Here is a 23560-nt window from a genome sequence, read left to right as displayed (position 1 = left end):
TGTTAATTTGCCATTTCATTTCGGGCAAACTTATACTAAATCTTTATTTTAGCCATGAACCAGCAATGGTTTTGGATTTTAAAAGACACTTTGAAGTATTGTAGCCTATTTAAACCATACCGATCAGTCACAACATCATAACAACCGACAGGAAAACTGAAGTAAATAACATTAATAACTTAATAACGTTAATTAATAAAAACTAAAAAAAAATCAAGTATCTCAATCGATAGGACCCAAAGACCACCACGAACAGCCTTTTGTTCCTAGACACCACAGGACACCCTCATTCTCTGTTTGGAGGCACAAGGGAGACCTACACAATATTATGAAGGTGGTCTTAATGTTATGCCTGATCGGTGCGTAGGATATATATTTTTTCTTGGTGAGCACATGTCCTGTACTTCTTCTTTTATCATTTATATGGAGATTTGTGTCCACACAATCCAAAGCACAGGAAAAGAAGAGTGTGATACAAGACTGGCAAAGTCCTTGATGACCCCATACGTTCACACTTGTATTAAATCTTAGATTTACACTGACCTATCATATTTTGTCTGACTATAAAATTTGCAGTCTTGCGCCTTCACATCTCATCTTTGAAAAATGTCACAAGTTTAAATAGAGTTTTACACTTAGGTCAGATGATTTTCCCTCTGTCCCTCCCTAACCTCTGATTTGAAACCACAAAGTCTCACTGAAGTCACAACATAACACTATAAACTGCAATGCTTAAAAGTGTTTCATGTATTGTGGACATTGGACTTTCTACAATAACACAGTCAGGGGCTTTATGTCCAACATATTGTTCATGAATACGCCCATCAGTCTTTCCTTTGCACAGGTAAATCCAAGCAGTGTGAGTTTGTCACTGCTGGCTGAGTGAGCCAAAGATCAATGTGCATGTGGAAAGTTGAGTTGATATGGTTGCCATACAAAGCAAAGTTCAATGACAATTTATTGTCTGTTTAGAAATCACTCTATGTGATATAGAAACCACCCTGTGTATTATAGACACGACAAAGGGTAGCCTTTTAAAGGTCTTTAGTATCATAATCATTTAAAGTATCATAATTTATAATAGTTTATTATGATATGTAGTCTTCTCTCTCTTTTCTGTCTCTATACCTCACCACCTTTAGGCAGATGGGTCCCTCCATATGAGCTTTTCCTTGCCACTGTTGCCTTCATCCTTGCTCTTGTATAGTGAAAGAATTTTTTATAGTTATTGATGCCACATAAATAAAACTGTGGAAAAATAGGAGACGTTACTGTATACCTTGTCAGGTAAAATATGAATATGAAGAAAGGAAAGGTTTGAGATAACTCTGTGAAAGACACCCTCATTATGTAAGTTATTACAGTATTTTGTTTATTACACAGTAAGCTATAAAGAACATCTTATTTGCACTTTCCTAGAACATGGGCATCCCCACCTCACTGGTGAACTGCTGAGAGGTCACTAAAAATACACACACACATGCACGCACACACATACACGTACACACTCTTCTACAATCTTACAAGGGAACACACCCTCTCCCTATCACTCACAGTTATTCATTTACAAATTTTGTAACATTCTGTAATGCAGCAGATTCAGTGTCCAGTGAATCCGTCCTTGGTCCTACCCAATGACTCATCCTTATCCACTATATAAAGCATTCGGCCCCGTCACTCTGCCTTCTTGTCATCAGCCAGCCATGGATACATTAAAGTTTCTAATAGTGCTCTTATGGATGTGCGCCTGCAAAGCAGAACAGCACAGGTAAGTCATTTCCTAAAAAAAAATTACCAGCTAATTTAATCATTCCTAAATAAACTTCAAATATTATACAACATTAACTAAACAAAATTATTCATATGATTAAGAATTAAGGATTGAATAAAAGAAAAACATGATTCTCAGAATAGTTTCGAGAACTGGATATTGACACGCTTATTCTTGCACTGCTCTAGATTTGAACTACAGAATAGATACATATTATCTAAAAGTTTCTTTTTCTCCCCAAATTACATTATAGATTTTAGAGAGGCTGCTGGGTTAATGCTTGCTCTAGGGCTTTCAGTCTGGGTTTTGAAAAGCGTTCTGAGACAGTTTGTGAATTGAATGGGAAATTGTCAATAGAATTGAACTAACCTGAAATGAAAAGGCACTGATGTGAGTAGAGTTCCCTATGGAACCCTAATGTCATGGACATTATGTGCTCTTTAGACCTTTTAACTTTTCCACAGTAATAATTTTCATATCATTTTAAATTAGTATTTCAGTTGACCTATGCAGTGTGAATTGTATTGATTGGTATTTAAATTGATGTTTGTTTGTTTTTTATTGTACTGACAATACTGTCAGTTATAATTTGCATAAATAAATAAAGTTCTCTCATGCTGACCGCTACTATAGTAAATCATAAGAAAAAGTGGTAACTGTGCCTGTGTCCTTGGTAATACTTGATTATTGGTGTCTTCTCTTGTTCACTTTTGTAACATGTACCTCTGGCAGACATCGAAACTTATTTTAACTTCTGCATCTGTTCTTATTTCATTATATAGCCTGCAGACAGCAAGAAATGCTGGTAAGTTGTTTTGTGTGTCTTTAGTTGTCTCTGATTGGTTGTGGTTGTAGGTTGTATCAAATTGCATCCACGTATATTTTAGGTGTTACAATAACCAGGCAAGACAGGGCAAAAACTCAGTCAAGCCTTATTACCTGGGGTTCTTTGAGTGATTGAGTATGGAGCGAACCAGCCATTTGCTAGAGCAAAAATACATTTTTGCTGTCATATCCAAAACTAAAAACAAATGCTGTTGCAGTGCACTTGGCTTTCTTTTTTAGCTAGCATAGTGGTACTTGGCATCTCTGTGTAGGAGGAGAACAACATGATATGCATAAACTTGTAGGCACATTGTGGTTTTATGTCAGATCAGCAGCACGGAATATGTTATACACATGAAATATACAAAAATGGGACGTGAGGTTATATACACACTTGATAAGAGTCCTCTCTACATTCCACAAAGAGACCTATTAATCATAAATTGTCATTAATTGTACCAGCAGCCCATCCCCCTGGGGTTGTATGAGTTAGTTCTCATATCTTTAGTGTTGTGTTGACACCTTTATGGTAAGTGCCATCTTGGCAGAATAGGTTCCATCCTTGTAAGTACGTTTTCCTTAAAATAATACTGAAACCCGCCTTTACAACACATTTTGCATATTTCTAGACTGATATTTTCTGTTACAAGGGAGCCTTATGATATCATAGCATGTCATTTTATGGTATTAAATGATATGTGAAATGCTTAGGGTCAGGACTAAGGAGAGGGGGACATGTTATCTACTGATGGTATGAACAGTTGTGTTGTCCTTCACACACTATTAGATTATACCAAGCTGCACAGTTACAATGGGATGATGTTGGGTCCTCATGGCTTTTACAAGAACAAGCTTCAAGCTACAGATTTGAGTCTGATTCACAGGACTGTGGGCCAGTCGTTAGCATGCTGTTAGTGGACAATATCAGTGTGTCTATCTGCCAGAGATACGTTTGTGTTTCTCCAACAGAGCTGACCTCCTGTGACTTCAACCAGGACAGTGAGCCTTTCTGCAGGTTCAGTCAGGATAACACAGACAACAATGACTGGACCCGACATAAAGGTCCAACTCCAACACCTGGAACTGGGCCCAGTGGAGATTATCCAGATGGAAGTCAGTATGCTTTATTTTAAATAGTTTACATCTGTACAACCACTAGCCTATTACTGTTGTTCATTTGGAGTTCTAATGAGGAAACACATCTGTATCATTCTGTTTGCAGATGGCTACTATATCTACCATGAGTGTGATAATGTACCTGATGGACAGCGCGCTCGTCTACTCAGCCCTGCCATTTCCTCATCGGCCTCTCAGATCTGTGTCCAGTTTAACTACTACATGTATGGCACAGACAATGAAAACGTGTTGAGGGTTCTGGTAAAAAAACTAAGTGGTGAGGAGGAGGTCTGGAAGAAGTCTGGTTTCCATAGCCGCTCCTGGTTGAATGGCTCTATCACTATTCACATTCCCAGCAATCAGAACATCACTGTGAGTGTTAATTTATCTCTGCAGATGATCATTTAAAAATTAAAAGTGTAAATATCTGTAATAGCAACAGCATGATTGCTTTGGAAATCTAACCGTAAAGGGTAAATGTAATTTCAGACAAAAAAGGCAAAAGAAAGTGGGTTGGTTAATATTGACAGTAAACCTATGTTTCCATGTTCAAAGTATTATGGATATCTGTTCCTTCGTTGTGTTTAAAAATTACTATGTAATTAAAATAGTTATTGCTTATATTAAATTAATACATTTTTTGTGAACTGGATGTAAACTTTATTAAGGTTAATGTATATGGACCATCGGCAGAGGACATTTTAGCGCTGAAAGCTTAATTTTACCGTGATTTTAATAGAGGGGACATCTCAGTCACCATAATCACCGTACAGAAACAGGTACAACATGTGCAACTCTTATCTCTTTTCAAAGATTTTTCTTTACAACGGCTGTTAAACAATCTTGACAAGATATTGCTGAGGTTGGAACACACCATGATAAAGCCCTGCTATTAAGCACATGCTCATAAACTCTCAAGCATCGGACTCTGAACAATAAACCTGAGATTTTGTTTCACAATTGCAGTTACAGTTTAGTACTTAACCATTTTGCCATCACCCGTAAAACAAAAAACATGAATTTCCTTCTGGTAACATGTCCAGTGGTTAATTAAAATTTTTGGGGTTTTGGACATCTGCGTGAGGTGTATTAATGCCATTACAATGCAGAGGATTTTTAGTGAGCAGTATCAGATTTCTAGGTGTTCATTGTAACTGTAGATGCTGAGAATCAGCAAAAGAAAACAAAAAACAAAGATTTTTTTTATTATTTAATTTAATTGCGATGGAATAGTGGATAACATACAGGTCTTGGAGCAAGGTCTTTTTCAGGGACCTCTTTCATTATTTCAGCAAGACAAAGCCCAGACACATTCTGCACGTTTTCCAAAACTGTGAATTTGTTGTGAACAACCTGGTCTGTCTGTAGTCCAGACCTGTTTTACATTGAAAATGTGTGGCGTGCAAAATACGTAAATGGAAACTCTGGACTGTTGAGCAACTGAAGTCAGAATAGTTGTGTATCTTCCTGGGTCCTCCCCCGCTCTCTGCTACTCATTGTCATAACTTTAAGTGACTGATAAGTGATGTTTTAGCCCACTGTTTAGTACAATTTTTTTTGTTTTTTTTCAATTTTATGCTTTTAGCTCTTAGCTAGCTTTTTATGCTTTTTATGCCTTCAAACCAGTCCATAAGACAGTGCAAAAAATATAGACTGAGCACTTCTGTCTACCCTGTGATGAAAATGTCAACCTCCACCCCATTAGTCTAATCATTTTTGACCTATCTGTCTAAAGATTGCGTTTGAAGCCCAGAGAGGCGACTCTCCTTCCTGTGACTCTGCTCTGGATAATATCATCATTTCGGAAGGAGCATGTCCATGTGAGTTCACATACATGCATGCACACACGCATAATCAAATGCATCATTTTATGTTGCTGTGTCATTTATGTCCCTGATGTTTTGTCCACAGCTTGTATTTCAGGCTGTGATTTTGACAATTCGAGTGATTTGTGTGGATGGACAACAAATCAGAGTGCTGATATATTTGGCTTTGAACAGTGGACTGGGTCAACAAACACTGAAGGTACTGGACCTGATGATGACTTTTCCAAACCTGGATGTAAGTGATGCACCACCTGTACAGATTAAGTCAGAACATAACTTAAATTGTCTTCATGAAGTGGTATCTTTTCATAACACTGTTTTGTGTATATATATATTTATTTTGAATATGCAGTTGGATCCTACATGTTGTTGGATTCAGAATACACTATCCCTGGGAAAAGTTCTCAGATCATAAGTCCTTCAGTATCCTCAATATCTGGATGTCTGGAGCTCACTTTCCACTACTACATGTATGGTACCAGCACCACAATGCAGCTCAGCGTCCACACCATCAACATGGGTAATTAGTTTATAATGAAGTTCAAATGTCCCAAGTAAACAGGGAAAACTTAACAATCATTGGGCTTGTTTTATTTTTCTGTTTAGCAGGTGGCAGCCTTGGACCTGCTCTCTTCACTGTTAGGGGGAACCAGGGTCAAGAATGGAAGCCTGCAAAAGTGCAGTACTTGGGAACTACTCCTGTTCAGGTAAATAGTAGAAATCTGTTCCTTTCGTTGTATCTTTTTGCAGATAGCCTGGGATTCATTTGCATTTATATGCTTTTCAGTTTGTGATTGAGGGTACCTACGGAGAAACTCCAAAGACAGATATTGCTGTTGATGCTGTCTGTATCACGTCTTGTAAAGGTGAGAAAATGACCAGGGGATGATCAAGTTAGTAACTTAACCATTAGAAATATGCATTAGCTGTGTCGGTGACATGTGTGCTTAATAAATTCTTCAACAACAGCTCAGCCAACACCAACACCTACACCAACAACACCTGGATCAACAACTCCTGGATCAAGTACATCTAAACCAACAACTCTGGGACCATCAACTACACCTATCACAGCAAATCCTGTACAAACTACACCTACAACACCTACATCTAGACCACCAACACCTGGATCAACAACAGCAAGTATGACATTATTATTCATTCATGGATCATTTATTATTTAATTTTATCTGTCATTTACTCTCCTATAATTTTCCTAATTATCTCTACAGGGCTGTGTCCTCCTAATTCAGTTTACAAAGACTGTGGTCCAGCCTGTATCCCAACTTGTATGGAACCCCACACAAACTGTTCTGGCTCCTGTATCAGTGGCTGCTTCTGCAGACCTGGGTTTGTTTTTAAAGGACGAAAGTGTGTGCCTCTGGAGCAATGTGGCTGCCTGGATGACCACAATAACTATTATGAGGTTAGTATTACCACATGCACAAATTCCTGTTTAGTACATAGATAGTACAAAGAAATATGGGATAAACAGCTTTGATATATCGCGCACACTGTTGTTCATTTGTCCAACTTCTCACAGCCGGGAGAGATTGTATCTGGAGGTGGCTGCACAAAGCTGTGTCACTGTAAAGGCCACTATACATTTGAATGCGTCGATAAGTCCTGTGACCCCACTGAAGAGTGTCGAGAAGTAAATGGTGTTGAAGGATGTTATCCCAAAGGTAATAATGTTTGATCACTTGGCAAAGAATTTATAAAAGTACTTATACTAACAGCTCATCTAGTTTGGACAACGATGGTACTGTAACATTTTGCAATTGTTCTCATAAAATTCTCACCAGTTAGTTTAACATACATTTGGTACACATTTCGTATAGTTGGTTTTTGTGTTTTTCTTTTATCTGTGTATCTAACTATTCATTGTTTTTTTCTTATTTTTGTCCTTTTGATTATTTGTGAAGTGGGCTAAGGCAGTGGTAGGGGAAATGATTCCGAGATTATAAAAATATTTGTACAGAATAACAGCTAATATGCAGTTTCTTGTTTCCTGTGCCCTTAGATTCATCTACATGTATAGCACATGGTGATCCTCACTACTCCTCCTTTGACAAACGATCCTACAACTTCATGGGCAACTGCAGCTATTTGATGTCTAAACCTTGCAATGAAACAACTCTTCCATATTTTGAGGTCCATGCTGACAATGAAAACCGGTATAACAGGCCCACTATCTCTTATGTGAAAGCAGTACACGTATATGTGTACATGGCGAAGATCTCCATTCTCAAAGGTGGCACTGTGCAGGTAAGAAATAAGGGGAGCAAGCACACTATACAGTTTTGTCTATGTCCTCATCTAATCACTCATCACTCGTGTTATTTGCACTGTACAGGTGAACGGGACCAACGTCAAGCTACCACTGACTCCGGTCCCTGGTGTTTCTTTGTTCAAGTCAGGAAAGCATTACACTGTGTCCATGCAATTTGGCGTAACTGTTCGCTATGATGGTAACCACTACATGGATATCAAAGTAATCAAAGAGTGAGTCAGACCAAATACAGCCTTTCACCTCAGCAAAATATTACACTGGGAAAAATGACAACAAATCACAAACTCTTGGACATGGTGATGTGGCAGAGATTAACAAAATGTAGCTCTGATTAAGCTGTTGTTCTGAGTTCTGTAAAACCATTTGTCATTATCTTGTAATCTACAGTTATCAGAACATACTGTGTGGACTGTGTGGAGACTATGATGGAAACGCGAAAGACGACTTCCGTAAACCAGATGGAAGCTTGACTAGAGATCCCAATGAGTTTGGGCACAGCTGGAACACTGATCCTAAGTGAGTATTTTATGCATACTGTCCAAGTATGTGAAGAACTATCACAAACGTAATAACACAAAGCTTTTTTCAATGAATGTTTGTCTTGACAGGTGTAATAAGACTACCAACACCACTGTCTCAGGGTGTGATGACGATGAGAGCGAACTCTATGAGAGCTCTGGATATTGTGGCATCCTTCTGGATAAAAATGGTCCTTTTGCTGTCTGCCACCCCAGAGTTAACCCCAACGTACATACAAGCACATCCACACACACACACATATGCAGAAATAAAAAATTTAAAAAAGATCCTTCCGCATAAAATATTATAAAAGAGGAATGACCAACATAAAATAGGTCAAAAAGAGGGAGAGGATGCAACTTAACTCAACAAATGAATTCTATGTCTTCAGAAATACTTCAGGGACTGCGTCTTTGACTTATGTGAGATGGATGGAGCCAAGCCCGTTCTGTGTGAAGCCATTGAAGGTTATGTCAATGAATGCCAGGACCGTGGAGTCAATATCGGATCATGGAGGAATGAAACATTCTGCCGTAAGTATTGGGAGAATGAATGAATGCAGAAATGATATCACAACAACCGTGTGGTGGAAAAGACAGAAGCCAGAAATAAGCTGGCACTCAAGATCTTGCCTTTAGACATCTTCCTTCCTTCACTTAATAACTTGAATAATGGTCTGTTTTCTTAGTGTACAGTTTAGTACACAGCCTGAAGTCATGATTAATGACATTACAAATTAATTCATGAACGATAAACCTGCTTGAATTGTTTGCCTAGGAAACGTGCTTCTTTCTGAGCCCTAATTTTAACCTGTCGTCCTCCCCCTAGCCCTAAAATGCCCCCCCAACAGCCACTATGAATCCTGTGCAAACTCCTGTCAAGAGACGTGTTCTGGAAGACCTACTTCCTGTGGTGGGCCCTGCTCTGAGTCCTGTGTGTGTGACCCTAACTATGTCCTAAGTGCTGGCAAATGTGTCAAGAAATCTTCTTGTGGCTGCACATACACAAACGGACAATACTATGAGGTACAGTGACATGGGTCTAACAGATAGACAAGGGGGTAGATATGGACAAGGGGAAACTGTGCTTGTGTCCTCTACACATTTTGCAGGGCACTTTAAAATCCTTATGATGTAAATTTGCACAGCATGCTGGTGGACTGAATTGACATTTTTGCCGTATGTGTCTCAGGCCGGAGAGGAGTTTTATCTGGAGGACTGTAAGCTGAGGTGTAGGTGTGATGCTCCCTTCATTACATGTGCGGCTTCTGAATGCCCGCCACTGCAGGAGTGTAAGCTCCAGGACGGAGACCTGGGCTGCTATCCCACTGGTAGGTTTACACCACAGGCAGCACAAGTCGAGCGGCAGCTGAACTGGATATGAATTATACACACACTGAAGAATAACTCAAGGTGTTGACCTGGCCTTTAAATTCACTGGATCAAGTATCTGTGAAAGTCAGAGAGCTGCACTATGTAATTGCCATACTGAGAGACCAGCTGTGTTGTAGTCAAATGTTGTTCAGGCTGCTTGTCCCTGTTTCTCAGGCTCTCAAGACTGCGTAGTCTCAGGAGATCCTCATTACAACACCTTTGACAAGAAGTTCTATACCTTCATGGGAACTTGTACCTACACACTGGCCAGAACCTGCATGAATAACACAGGTATGAGCATATATTTATGTTTATATTTATATATTTATTTATACATTTATATTTCATCTGTACTGATTTTGCTTAACCTGTATTCAGCTTCATTCACATACATATACATGTCTTTGGGTTAATGGTGTATGTCACCAAAATATGCACCAGTCCATTTTATTGTTTTTTTAAACTGAGAAATGTTTGAATAAAATATCAGTTAACATTCATTTTTAATATATGTGCACAATGTTGAGGACTTTGAATGGTGCTCCCTGTGCAGGTCCTTGGTTCTCTATAGAGGGGAAGAATGAGGAGAGAGGAGTGTCAGGTGTGTCCTACCTAAGAAAACTGTACGTCACAGTGGACGGGATCACTGTGACACTGATGAAGAACAAGAGAACACTGGTCAGTATGGGTGATATAAGCAATATATTCCTTACAAATAATGTAAAAAAAGAAAGTTTTGTAATATTTTTGGTCTTGTTCATTGATATTTCTTTCTGTTCTGTTATTTCTGAGACGTATGTAGTTTGTGTCACATAATGAACACTGTTTGGATGAAGGCTGTTTGTTGCTACGTAACAGTACAGTTCATTTTCTGCAAACTTTCAACAAGCGTTTCTACTGAAGCTTCTGTTTGACAAGGCCTTTATGTCACACATCTCTCTGGCAGGTGAACGGATTGCGAGTGGCCCTTCCTCACTCCCCCTCTCCCCTTATTTCACTAAGTCTTGTTGGCCAGTTCGTCACACTGCACACACCCTTTGGCCTGCAGGTGCGTTGGGATGGAAACCATTATGCCCAGATCTCCGTTCCGAAGTATGTATCAAAATTTGTTCAGCATTTTCTTTTTTTTTTTTTACTACAGTCCATATTCTTAAAACCTGCTGATCTGTTAATCCTGCATCATCCTACAGCTCCTACAGTGGACAGATGTGTGGTCTCTGTGGTGATTACAATGGGAGACCAGAGAATGATTTCACTAAACCAGATGGAAATCTGACAGGACAGGTCAATGACTTTGGGAACAGCTGGCAGACAGAAGAGGATGAAGATGAGTCGTGAGTATTGATCTGTAATCTGAAAATGTGCAGGTGTGCTTGAAACATCCTTCACTAATTGGGATTAAGATGCACCTTTGGTGGTTTGTCTGCTGGTACTTGGTTAATAGCCAAGGAATGAAAATGAAAAACAAATTATTTTACTATAACGTGTTATGCTGTACATAATGTCTCTTGGAGACACAAATGCCTGTCTTCCGTTACTTATTGTATCTACTACCTAAATCTTCCTAGTATTCTCGCTGATGAATTAAAGTGACTTGTGTTTATGCTGATCAGGTGTACCCCAGGCACAAAACCTGAGCCAGACTGTGACCCCGCCCTTGAGGTTGAGGTGGTTAAACCAGACAAATGTGGCAAAATTACAGATGTCAGTGGACCTATGAGGTGAGAGAGCTGCTTTCTCTGGGCACCTGAAACCTAATGTTTCTGTTTGTTTTTTTTTTCTCTATATTAAAATGTAAGACATTCCCTACAGTGCAGTTTGAAGCAGTTAGAATGACTCAAACTGAATGGAATATGAGCAAGATGTATGGTCCCAACAAAATCATGTTTAACATGATGCAGTCTAGAAATTAGAAATGGGTTGGTAGAACTCCTCACCATCTTCCCTCCAGGTTGTCCCCCAGGTTTTAACCAGGCCTCACTAATGAATAGGAAATCAAGGTTAAGGGTTAAGGGTCATAAAGAAAGATATTTTATTTGACACAGACCGAGAGTTCAAGACAACAAAGATAAGATGGGATAGGAGAAGAGAGTTTAGGTGCTATCACTACAGCAGTCTCAACAGGGAAGAATCAACGCTGTTTGACAGGCAGATGGGACATATTCAATTGCTTTTGTTTTTCTCTTTTCTATGTCTCTTTTTCTAAATAAATGTTTCATGGGATTTTTTAAAAGTATCCTGAGTGTACTTTTATTCTGAAAAAATAAGATGTATTGTATAAAATGAACTATACAACATTTACAACAGCATCTTTTCTAGTAGATGTACAATGTTTCCCTCTGATTTTTTTCTCTATGCGTTCAGTATCAGTCTGCCGTTTCTATTCCAAACTGAATGTTTCTTCTCTTTTCCAGAGAGTGTTTCGCTGTGGTCGATCCCACTCCATTCTTCCAGAGCTGTGTGTTTGACATGTGTCAGTTCAATGGCCAGCAGCACGTACTTTGTGACCAACTCCAGGCCTACACTGTTGCATGCCAAAGTGCTGGAGCCACAGTCCATGAGTGGAGAACGCCAGAGTTCTGTCGTAAGTCCTCAGTATTTTATCATGAAAGGTGTTCGTTCATCCACAGAGATTCATTTCTCATCTTTGTTTGTGTTGGTGGGGGGACTAGTTGTTAGAAAAGTAGCTTTGTATGCACTGACAGTATATACATTGCAGATAAAGCTGATTATACAAGTAAACGTTAGCGATGCCTATGTTAGACCAAATGACTTTCATTTTGTCACTTGAGTAACATCAACTCATCAGGAGAGAATTGAGAGGTCTCTGTAAGCCAGTAGGTTACATCACCCAGGTGGTGTTGTACCAGGAATAACTGCAACATTCACCATTATCCCACCCACAAACTAATCTTTTATCTATGTTCTACTCCCTTTTCTTTCATTCTTCTTGACACCTCTCCTGAATGAATTCATCCTTTCATCCTTTTCTGCCTTTGTTCCCCATTTGCTCCTCCCTCCATCTATCCTCCCTCTTTTCATCCATGCAGCCCTGACCTGTCCCCCTAACAGCTCCTACTCCCTATGTGGGAGTTCATGTCCCGAGACCTGCCGGGGTGTGGCCGGACTGCCTGGCTGTAAGGACATCTGTGTGGAAGGCTGTGAGTGTAACCCAGGCTTTATCCTCAGCAATGACAAATGTGTGGAGCTGAAAGACTGTGGCTGTGTGGACACCACTGGAGCTTATCACCCTGTAAGTGAGAACAGCCTCCATGTGACCAAATCATTTGCAAATCACTCTGAGACTACACTGATCTTGTGCTCACTTTACCAGGTTCAGGTCTGGATATAAAATAAACAGAATGTTGAACAGAACGACATCACCTAAAACTAGTGGCTACTTACCATTGAGCCTATTTCAATTTCAATTTGATTTATATAGCCTCAATAACAATACAAATTGTCTCAAGATGCTTTACACAATATCACCAATTTTATCAAATGTCTACAGAAGGTTGTTTCTGCTTTTTGTCTTATTGCAGCAACATTTGCTTTAAGGGCTTTGGTATACACACTTTTTGCACTGAGGAATGCTACAACTGTTGATATTCTGATGTAGAAATGATTATGGTTATGGTTAGGATAGAGAAAAAAATCTCCGACTTGTATTGTGTGTGTGCTTGTCAGATGGGGGAAGACTGGTACTTGGAGGGTTGTGAGCAGAAGTGCGCGTGTCACAGTGGAGGCATAATCCAGTGTCACAACACCAGCTGTAAACCAATGACTGAGAGCTGCCATCTACAGAATGGAGAATATGAATGCCGTCCTCTGGGTATGTTAATTACACCAATACTACACAATTTTTTGGCAAGTTTTGAATGAATTATTCCTATTATACAATAAACATTGAACATGTAACTGAATAACCAAATGGATAAAAGCATCTATACCAACAACTTCAGGAACATCAACACCTGTACCAACAATTTCTGGATCAAGTACACCTACACAAACAACACCTGGATCAACAACTCCTGGATCAAGTACACCTAAACAAACAACTCTGGGACCGTCAACACCGAAACCAACAACTCTTTCATCAACTACACCTATCACAACAAATCCTGTACAAACTACACCTAAAACACCAACACCTACACAAACAACACCTGGATCAACAACTCCTGGATCAAGTACATCTAAACCAACAACTCTGGGACCATCAACTACACCTATCACAACACATCCTGTACAAACTACACCTAAAACACCAACACCTACACAAACAACACCTGGATCAACAACTCCTGGATCAAGTACATCTAAACCAACAACTATTTCATCAACTACACCTATCACAACAAATCCTGTACAAACTACACCTAAAACACCAAAACCTACACAAACAATACCTGGATCAACAACTCCTGGATCAAATACATCTAAACCAACAACTCTGGGACCATCAACTATGCCTATCACAACAAATCCTGTACAAACTACACCTAAAACACCAACACCTACACAAACAACACCTGGATCAACAACTCCTGGATCAAATACATCTAAACCAACAACTCTGGGACCATCAACTACACCTATCACAACAAATCCTGTACAAACTACACCTACAACACCTACATCTAGACCACCAACACCTGGATCAACAACACCAAGTATGACATTATTATTCATTCATGGATCATTTATTATTTAATTTCATCTGTCAGTTACTCTCCTATAATTTTCCTAATTATCTCTACAGGGCTGTGTCCTCCTAATTCAGTTTACAAAGACTGTGGTCCAGCCTGTATCCCAACTTGTATGGAACCCCACACAAACTGTTCTGGCTCCTGTATCAGTGGCTGCTTCTGCAGACCTGGGTTTGTTTTTAAAGGACGAAAGTGTGTGCCCCTGGAGCAATGTGGCTGCCTGGATGACCACAATAACTATTATGAGGTTAGTATTACCACATGCACAAATTCCTGTTTAGTACATAAATAGTACAAAGAAATATGGGATAAACAGCTTTGATATATTGCGCACACTGTTGTTCATTTGTCCAACTTTCTCACAGCCGGGGGAGATTGTATCTGGAGGTGGCTGCACAAAGCTGTGTCACTGTAAAGGCAACTATACATTTGAATGCGTCGATAAGTCCTGTGACCCCAATGAAGAGTGTCGAGAAGTAAATGGTGTTGCAGGATGTTATCCCAAAGGTAATAATGTTTGATCACTTGGCAAAGAATTTGTAAAAGTACTTGTACTAGCAGCTCATCTAGTTTGGACAACAATGGTACTGTAACATTTTGCAATTGTTCTCATAAAATTCTCACTAGTTAGTTTAACACACATTTGGTACAGATTTCGTATAGTTGATTTTTGTGTTTTTCTTTTATCTGTGTATCTAACTATTCATTGTTTTTTTCTTATTTTTGTCCTTTGGATTATTTGTGAAGTGGGCTAAGGCAGTGGTAGGGGAAATGGTTCCGAGATTTGTACAGAATAACAGCTAATATGCAGTTTCTTGTTTCCTGTGCCCTTAGATTCATCTACATGTATAGCACATAGTGATCCTCACTACTCCTCCTTTGACAAACGATCCTACAGCTTCATGGGAAACTGCAGCTATTTGATGTCTAAACCCTGCAATGAAACAACACTTCCATATTTTGAGGTCCATGCTGACAATGAAAACCGGTATAACAGGCCCACTATCTCTTATGTGAAGGCAGTACATGTATATGTGTACATGACGAAGATCTCCATTCTCAAAGGTGGCACTGTGCAGGTAAGAAATAAGGGGAGCAAGCACACTATACAGTTTTGTCCATGTCCCCATCTAATCACTCATCACTCGTGTTATTTGCACTGTACAGGTGAACGGGACCAACGTCAAGCTACCACTGACTCCGGTCCCTGGTGTTTCTTTGTTCAAGTCAGGAAAGCATTACACTGTGTCCATGCAATTTGGTGTAACTGTTCGCTATGATGGTAACCACTACATGGATATCAAAGTAATCAAAGAGTGAGTCAACACCAAATACAGCCTTTCACCTCAGTCCTTTGTGGCAAAATATTACACTGGGAAAACTGACAACAAATCACAAACTCTTGGACATGGTGATGTGGCAGAGATGTAGCTCTAAGTAAGCTGTTGTTCTGAGTTCTGTAAAACTATTTCTCATGATCTTGTAATCTACAGTTATCAGAACATACTGTGTGGACTGTGTGGAGACTATGACGGAAACGCGAAAGACGACTTCCGTAAACCAGATGGAAGCTTGACTAGTGATCCCAATGAGTTTGGGCACAGCTGGAACACTGATCCTAAGTGAGTATTTCATGCATACTGTCCAAGTATGTGAAGAACTATCACTATTTATGTTTCTAATTGAAACTCATTGTGAATATAGGCAGGAAGAATGTTCTCATGGATTCAGTCATATTACATCATAGATTATTTATTTATATGTATTTTAATACGATTTTAAAAAAGGACAATTACCGAACACAAACGTAATAACACAAAGCTTCTTTCAATGAATGTTTGTCTTGACAGGTGTAATAAGACTACCAACACCACCGTCTCAGGGTGTGATGACGATGAGAGGGAACTCTATGAGAGCTCTGGATATTGTGGCGTCCTTCTGGATAAAAATGGTCCTTTTGCTGTGTGCCACCCCAGAGTTAACCCCAACGTACATACAAGCACATCCACACACACACACACACACACATATGCAGAAATAAAAAATTTAAAAAAGATCCTTCCGCATAAAATATTATAAAAGAGGAATGACCAACATAAAATAGGTCAAAAAGAGGGAGAGGATGCAACTTAAATCAACAAATGATTTCTATGTCTTCAGAAATACTTCAGGGACTGCCTCTTTGACTTATGTGAGATGGATGGAGCCAAGCCTGTTCTGTGTGAAGCCATTGAAGGTTATGTCAATGAATGCCAGGACCGTGGGGTCAATGTCGGATCATGGAGGAATGAAACATTCTGCCGTAAGTATCGGGAGAATGAATGAATGCAGAAATAACATCACAACAACAGTGTGGTGGAAAAGACAGAAGCCAGAAAACAGCTGACCCTCAAGATCTTGCCTTTAGGCATCTTCCTTCCTTCACTTAATAACTATAATAATGGTCTGTCTTCTTAGTGTACAGTTTAGTACACAGCCTGAAGTCATGATTAATGACATTACAAATTAATTCATGAACGATAATCCTGCTTGAATTGTTTGCCTAGGAAACGTGCTTCTTTCTGAGCCCTTTGATTAATTTTAACCTCTCGTCCTCTCCCTAGCCCTAAAATGCCCCCCCAACAGCCACTATGAATCCTGTGCACACCCCTGTCAAGAGACGTGTTCTGGAAGACCTACTTCCTGTGGTGGGCCCTGCTCTGAGTCCTGTGTGTGTGACCCTAACTATGTCCTAAGTGCTGGCAAATGTGTCAAGAAATCTTCTTGTGGCTGCACATACACAAACGGACAATACTATGAGGTACAGTGACATGGGTCTAACACATCGAAATGGGGTAGATTATGGACAAGGGGAAACTGTGCTTGTGTCCTCTACACATTTTGCAGGGCACTTTAAAATCCTTATGATGTAAATTTGCACAGCATGCTGGTGGACTGAATTGACATTTTTGCCGTATGTGTCTCAGGCCGGAGAGGAGTTTTATCTGGAGGACTGTAAGCTGAGGTGTAGGTGTGATGCTCCCTTCATTACATGTGTGGCTTCTGAATGCCCGCCACTGCAGGAGTGTAAGCTCCAGGACGGAGACCTGGGCTGCTATCCCACTGGTAGGTTTACACCACAGGCAGCACAAGTCGAGTGGCAGCTGAACTGGATATGAATTATACACACACTGAAGAATAACTCAAGGTGTTGACCTGGCCTTTAAATTCACTGGATCAAGTATCTGTAAAAGTCAGAGAGCTGCACTATGTAATTGCCATACTGAGAGACCAGCTGTGTTGTAGTCAAATGTTGTTCAGGCTGCTTGTCCCTGTTTCTCAGGCTCTCAAGACTGCGTAGTCTCAGGAGATCCTCACTACAACACCTTTGACAAGAAGTTCTATACCTTCATGGGAACTTGTACCTACACACTGGCCAGAACCTGCATGAATAACACAGGTATGAGCATATATTTATGTTTATATTTATATATTTATTTATACATTTATATTTCATCTGTACTGATTTTGCTTAACCTGTATTCAGCTTCATTCACATGCATATACATGTCTTTGGGTTAATGGTGTATGTCACCAAAATATGCACCAGTCCATTTTATTGTTTTTTTAAACTGAGAAATGTTTGAATAAAATATCAGTTAACATTCATTTTTAATATATGTGCACAATGTTGAGGACTTTGAATGGTGCTCCCTGTGCAGGTCCTTGGTTCTCTATAGAGGGGAAGAATGAGGAGAGAGGAGTGTCAGGTGTGTCCTACCTAAGAAAACTGTACGTCACAGTGGACGGGATCACTGTGACACTGATGAAGAACAAGAGAACACTGGTCAGTATGGGTGATATAAGCAATATATTCCTTGCAAATGAATGTAAAAAGAAAAAGTTTTGTTATATTTTTGGTCTTGTTCATTGATATTTCTTTCTGTTCTGTTATTTCTGAGACGTATGTAGTTTGTGTCACATAATGAACACTGTTTGGATGAAGGCTGTTTGTTGCTACGTAACAGTACAGTTTATTTTCTGCAAACTTTCAACAAGCATTTCTACTGCAGCTTCTGTTTGACGAGGCCTTTATGTCACACATCTCTCTGGCAGGTGAACGGATTGCGAGTGGCCCTTCCTCACTCCCCCTCTCCCCTTATTTCACTAAGTCTTGTTGGCCAGTTCGTCACATTGCACACACCCTTTGGCCTGCAGGTGCGTTGGGATGGAAACCATTATGCCCAGATCTCCGTTCCGAAGTATGTATCAAAATTTTCTTTCTTTTTTTTTTTTTACTACAATCCATCTTCTTAAAACATGCTGATCTGTTAATCCTGCATCATCCTACAGCTCCTACAGTGGACAGATGTGTGGTCTCTGTGGTGATTACAATGGGAGACCAGACAATGATTTCACTAAACCAGATGGAAATCTGACAGGACAGGTCAATGACTTTGGGAACAGCTGGCAGACAGAAGAGGATGAGGATGAGTCGTGAGTATTGATCTGTAATCTGAAAATGTGCAGGTGTGCTTGAAACATCCTTCACTAATTGGGATTAAGATGCACCTTTGGTGGTTTGTCTGCTTGTATTTGGTTAATAGCTAGGGAATGAAAATAAAAAACACATTAGTTTACTATAACCTGTTATGCTGAACATAATGTCTCTTGGAGACAAAAATGTATGTCTTCCATTACTTATTGTATCTACTACCTAAATCTTCCTGGTATTCTCACTGATGAATTAAAGTGACTTGTGTTTATGCTGATCAGGTGTACCCCAGGCACAAAACCTGAGCCGGACTGTGACCCCGCCCTTGAGGTTGAGGTGGTTAAACCAGACAAATGTGGCAAAATTACAGATGTCAGTGGACCCATGAGGTGAGAGAGCTGCTTTCTCTGGGCACCTGAAACCTAATGTTTCTGTTTGTTTTTTTTTTCTATATTAAAATGTAAGACATTCCCTACAGTGCAGTTTGAAGCAGTTAGAATGACTCAAACTGAATGGAATATGAGCAAGATGTATGGTCCCAACAAAATCATGTTTAACATGATGCAGTCTAGAAATTAGAAATGGGTTGGTAGAACTCCTCACCATCTTCCCTCCAGGCTGTCCCCCAGGTTTTAACCAGGCCTCACTAATGAATAGGAAATCAAGGTTAAGGGTTAAAGGTCATGAAGAAAGATATTTTATTTGACACAGACTGAGAGTTCAAGACAACAAAGATAAGATGGGATAGGAGAAGAGAGTTTAGGTGCTATCACTACAGCAGTCTCAACAGGGAAGAATCGACGCTGTTTGACAGGCAGATTGGACATATTCAATTGCTTTTGTTTTTCTCTTTTCTATGTCTCTTTTTCAAAATAAATGTTTCATGGGATTTTTTAAAAGTATCCTGAGTGTACTTTTATTCTGAAAAAATAAGATGTATTGTATAAAATGAACTATACAACATTTACAACAGCATCTTTTCTAGTAGATGTGGAATGTTTCCCTCAGATTTTTTTCTCTATGCGTTCAGTATCAGTCAGCTGTTTCTATTCCAAACTGAATGTTTCTTTCTCTTTTCCAGAGAGTGTTTCGCTGTGGTCGATCCCACTCCATTCTTCCAGAGCTGTGTGTTTGACATGTGTCAGTTCAATGGCCAGCAGCACGTACTTTGTGACCAACTCCAGGCCTACACTGTTGCATGCCAAAGTGCTGGAGCCACAGTCCATGAGTGGAGAACGCCAGAGTTCTGTCGTAAGTCCTCAGTATTTTATCATGAAAGGTGTTCATTCATCCACAGAGATTCATTTATCATATTTGTTTGTGTTGGTGTGGGGACTAGTTGTTAGAAAAGTAGCTTTGTATGCACTGACAGTATATACAGGTTACATCACCCAGGTGGTGTTGTACCAGGAATAACTGCAACATTCACCATTATCCCACCCACAAACTAATCTTTTATCTATGTTCTACTCCCTTTTCTTTCATTCTTCTTGACACCTCTCCTGAATGAATTCATCCTTTCATCCTTTTCTGCCTTTGTTCCCCATTTGCTCCTCCCTCCATCTATCCTCCCTCTTTTCATCCATGCAGCCCTGACCTGTCCCCCTAACAGCTCCTACTCCCTATGTGGGAGTTCATGTCCCGAGACCTGCCGGGGTGTGGCCGGACTGCCTGGCTGTAAGGACATCTGTGTGGAAGGCTGTGAGTGTAACCCAGGCTTTATCCTCAGCAATGACAAATGTGTGGAGCTGAAAGACTGTGGCTGTGTGGACACCACTGGAGCCTATCACCCTGTAAGTGAGAACAGCCTCCATGTGACCAAAATCATTTGCAAATCACTCTGAGACTACACTGATCTTGTGCTCACTTTACCAGGTTTAGGTCTGGATATAAAATAAACAGAATGTTGAACAGAATGACATCACTTAAAACTAGTGGCTACATAACATTGAGCCTATTTCAATTTCAATTTGATTTATATAGCCTCAATAACAATACAAATTGTCTCAAGATGCTTTACACAATATCACCAATTTTAATAAATGTCTACAAAATGTTATTTCTGCTTTTTTTTCTTATTGCAGCAACATTTGCTTTAAGGGCTTTGGTATACACACTTTTTGCACTGAGGAATGCTACAACTGTTGATATTCTGATGTAGAAATGATTATGGTTATGGTTAGGATAGAGAAAAAAATCTCTGACTTCTATTGTGTGTGTGCTTGTCAGATGGGGGAAAACTGGTACTTGGAGGGTTGTGTGCAGAAGTGCGCGTGTCACAGTGGAGGCATAATCCAGTGTCACAACACCAGCTGTAAACCAATGACTGAGAGCTGCCATCTACAGAATGGAGAATATGAATGCCGTCCTCTGGGTATGTTAATTACACCAATACTACACAATTTTTTGGCAAGTTTTGAATGAATTATTCCTATTATACAATAAACATTGAACATGTAACTGAATAACCAAATGGATAAAAGCATCTATACCAACAACTTCAGGAACATCAACACCTGTACCAACAATTTCTGGATCAAGTACACCTACACAAACAACACCTGGATCAACAACTCCTGGATCAAATACATCTAAACCAACAACTCTGGGACCATCAACTACGCCTATCACAACAAATCCTGTACAAACTACACCTAAAACACCAACACCTACACAAACAACACCTGGATCAACAACTCCTGGATCAAATACATCTAAACCAACAACTCTGGGATCATCAACTACACCTATCACAACAAATCCTGTACAAACTACACCTATAACACCTACATCTAGACCACCAACAACACCTGGATCAACAACACCAAGTATGACATTATTATTCATTCATGGATCATTTATTATTTAATTTTATCTGTTATTTACTCTCCTATAATTTTCCGAATTATCTCTACAGGGCTGTGTCCTCCTAATTCAGTTTACAAAGACTGTGGTCCAGCCTGTATCCCAACTTGTATGGAACCCCACACAAACTGTTCTGGCTCCTGTATCAGTGGCTGCTTTTGCAGACCTGGGTTTGTTTTTAAAGGACGAAAGTGTGTGCCTCTGGAGCAATGTGGCTGCCTGGATGACCACAATAACTATTATGACGTTAGTATTACCACATGCACAAATTCCTGTTTAGTACATAGATAGTACAAAGAAATATGGGATAAACAGCTTTGATATATTGCACACACTGTTGTTCATTTGTCCAACTTTCTCACAGCCGGGGGAGATTGTATCTGGAGGTGGCTGCACAAAGCTGTGTCACTGTAAAGGCAACTATACATTTGAATGCGTCGATAAGTCCTGTGACCCCACTGAAGAGTGTCGAGAAGTAAATGGTGTTGCAGGATGTTATCCCAAAGGTAATAATGTTTGATCACTTGTCAAAGAATTTGTAAAAGTACTTGTACTAGCAGCTCATCTAGTTTGGACAACGATGGTACTGTAACAATTTGCAATTGTTCTCATAAAATTCTCACTAGTTAGTTTAACACACATTTGGTACAGATTTCGTATAGTTGATTTTTGTGTTTTTCTTTTATCTGTGTATCTAACTATTCATTGTTTTTTTCTTATTTTTGTCCTTTGGATTATTTGTGAAGTGGGCTAAGGCAGTGGTAGGGGAAATGGTTCCGAGATTTGTACAGAATAACAGCTAATATGCAGTTTCTTGTTTCCTGTGCCCTTAGATTCATCTACATGTATAGCACATAGTGATCCTCACTACTCCTCCTTTGACAAACGATCCTACAGCTTCATGGGCAACTGCAGCTATTTGATGTCTAAACCCTGCAATGAAACAACTCTTCCATATTTTGAGGTCCATGCTGACAATGAAAACCGGTATAACAGGCCCACTATCTCTTATGTGAAGGCAGTACACGTATATGTGTACATGACGAAGATCTCCATTCTCAAAGGTGGCACTGTGCAGGTAAGAAATAAGGGGAGCAAGCACACTATACAGTTTTGTCTATGTCATCATCTAATCACTCATCACTCGTGTTATTTGCACTGTACAGGTGAACGGGACCAACGTCAAGCTACCACTGACTCCGGTCCCTGGTGTTTCTTTGTTCAAGTCAGGAAAGCATTACACTGTGTCCATGCAATTTGGTGTAATTGTTCGCTATGATGGTAACCACTACATGGATATCAAAGTAATCAAAGAGTGAGTCAACACCAAATACAGCCTTTCACCTCAGTCTTTTGTGGCAAAATATTACACTGGGAAAAATGACAACAAATCACAAACTCTTGGACATGGTGATGTGGCAGAGATGTAGCTCTAAGTAAGCTGTTGTTCTGAGTTCTGTAAAACTATTTCTCATGATCTTGTAATCTACAGTTATCAGAACATACTGTGTGGACTGTGTGGAGACTATGACGGAAACGCGAAAGACGACTTCCGTAAACCAGATGGAAGCTTGACTAGCGATCCCAATGAGTTTGGGCACAGCTGGAACACTGATCCTAAGTGAGTATTTCATGCATACTGTCCAAGTATGTGAAGAACTATCACTATTTATGTTTCTAATTGAAACTCATTGTGAATATAGGCAGGAATAATGTTCTCATGGATTCAGTCATATTACGTCATAGATTATTCTTTTCTATGTATTTTAATACGATTTTAAAAAAG

The 23560-nt window shown here is 39.7% G+C and overlaps 1 protein-coding gene across 3 annotated transcripts in view; it reads left to right on the top strand.

The window, feature by feature from the left end:
* The first annotated feature begins 1652 nt into the window (after positions 1 to 1652).
* Positions 1653 to 23560, top strand: part of LOC125013789 (IgGFc-binding protein-like) — a 40482-nt gene continuing 18574 nt past the window's right edge. The window contains exons 1-52 of one of the 3 annotated variants that reach the window (XM_047594703.1): positions 1653 to 1768; positions 2554 to 2576; positions 3566 to 3709; positions 3819 to 4084; positions 5448 to 5532; positions 5624 to 5773; positions 5891 to 6058; positions 6145 to 6245; positions 6326 to 6404; positions 6508 to 6681; positions 6771 to 6964; positions 7082 to 7223; positions 7562 to 7806; positions 7895 to 8043; positions 8219 to 8347; positions 8440 to 8578; positions 8742 to 8883; positions 9179 to 9375; positions 9542 to 9680; positions 9898 to 10014; positions 10277 to 10401; positions 10670 to 10815; positions 10914 to 11057; positions 11337 to 11444; positions 12138 to 12307; positions 12774 to 12976; positions 13411 to 13555; positions 13686 to 13766; positions 14283 to 14399; positions 14489 to 14682; positions 14801 to 14942; positions 15270 to 15514; positions 15603 to 15751; positions 15929 to 16057; positions 16286 to 16424; positions 16596 to 16737; positions 17039 to 17235; positions 17402 to 17540; positions 17758 to 17874; positions 18137 to 18261; positions 18531 to 18676; positions 18768 to 18911; positions 19191 to 19298; positions 19991 to 20160; positions 20500 to 20702; positions 21139 to 21283; positions 21414 to 21737; positions 21827 to 22020; positions 22139 to 22280; positions 22608 to 22852; positions 22941 to 23089; positions 23267 to 23395. In XM_047594703.1, coding sequence (XP_047450659.1) covers positions 1704 to 1768; positions 2554 to 2576; positions 3566 to 3709; positions 3819 to 4084; positions 5448 to 5532; positions 5624 to 5773; positions 5891 to 6058; positions 6145 to 6245; positions 6326 to 6404; positions 6508 to 6681; positions 6771 to 6964; positions 7082 to 7223; positions 7562 to 7806; positions 7895 to 8043; positions 8219 to 8347; positions 8440 to 8578; positions 8742 to 8883; positions 9179 to 9375; positions 9542 to 9680; positions 9898 to 10014; positions 10277 to 10401; positions 10670 to 10815; positions 10914 to 11057; positions 11337 to 11444; positions 12138 to 12307; positions 12774 to 12976; positions 13411 to 13555; positions 13686 to 13766; positions 14283 to 14399; positions 14489 to 14682; positions 14801 to 14942; positions 15270 to 15514; positions 15603 to 15751; positions 15929 to 16057; positions 16286 to 16424; positions 16596 to 16737; positions 17039 to 17235; positions 17402 to 17540; positions 17758 to 17874; positions 18137 to 18261; positions 18531 to 18676; positions 18768 to 18911; positions 19191 to 19298; positions 19991 to 20160; positions 20500 to 20702; positions 21139 to 21283; positions 21414 to 21737; positions 21827 to 22020; positions 22139 to 22280; positions 22608 to 22852; positions 22941 to 23089; positions 23267 to 23395 — 7904 coding nt within the window. In that variant the 5' untranslated portion in view covers positions 1653 to 1703. Of the gene's footprint in view, positions 1769 to 2553; positions 2577 to 3565; positions 3710 to 3818; positions 4085 to 5447; positions 5533 to 5623; positions 5774 to 5890; positions 6059 to 6144; positions 6246 to 6325; positions 6405 to 6507; positions 6682 to 6770; positions 6965 to 7081; positions 7224 to 7561; positions 7807 to 7894; positions 8044 to 8218; positions 8348 to 8439; positions 8579 to 8741; positions 8884 to 9178; positions 9376 to 9541; positions 9681 to 9897; positions 10015 to 10276; positions 10402 to 10669; positions 10816 to 10913; positions 11058 to 11336; positions 11445 to 12137; positions 12308 to 12773; positions 12977 to 13410; positions 13556 to 13685; positions 14400 to 14488; positions 14683 to 14800; positions 14943 to 15269; positions 15515 to 15602; positions 15752 to 15928; positions 16058 to 16285; positions 16425 to 16595; positions 16738 to 17038; positions 17236 to 17401; positions 17541 to 17757; positions 17875 to 18136; positions 18262 to 18530; positions 18677 to 18767; positions 18912 to 19190; positions 19299 to 19990; positions 20161 to 20499; positions 20703 to 21138; positions 21284 to 21413; positions 21738 to 21826; positions 22021 to 22138; positions 22281 to 22607; positions 22853 to 22940; positions 23090 to 23266; positions 23396 to 23560 lie in introns of all 3 variants that reach the window. The other 2 variants (XM_047594694.1, XM_047594687.1) reach the window with 2 other exon arrangements.

The sequence above is a fragment of the Mugil cephalus genome, chromosome 1, assembly GCF_022458985.1.
Source record: "Mugil cephalus isolate CIBA_MC_2020 chromosome 1, CIBA_Mcephalus_1.1, whole genome shotgun sequence".
Lineage (NCBI taxonomy): Eukaryota > Metazoa > Chordata > Actinopteri > Mugiliformes > Mugilidae > Mugil > Mugil cephalus.
Note: the sequence above shows the minus strand (reverse complement) of the source record. Positions and strands in the feature narration are given on the sequence as shown.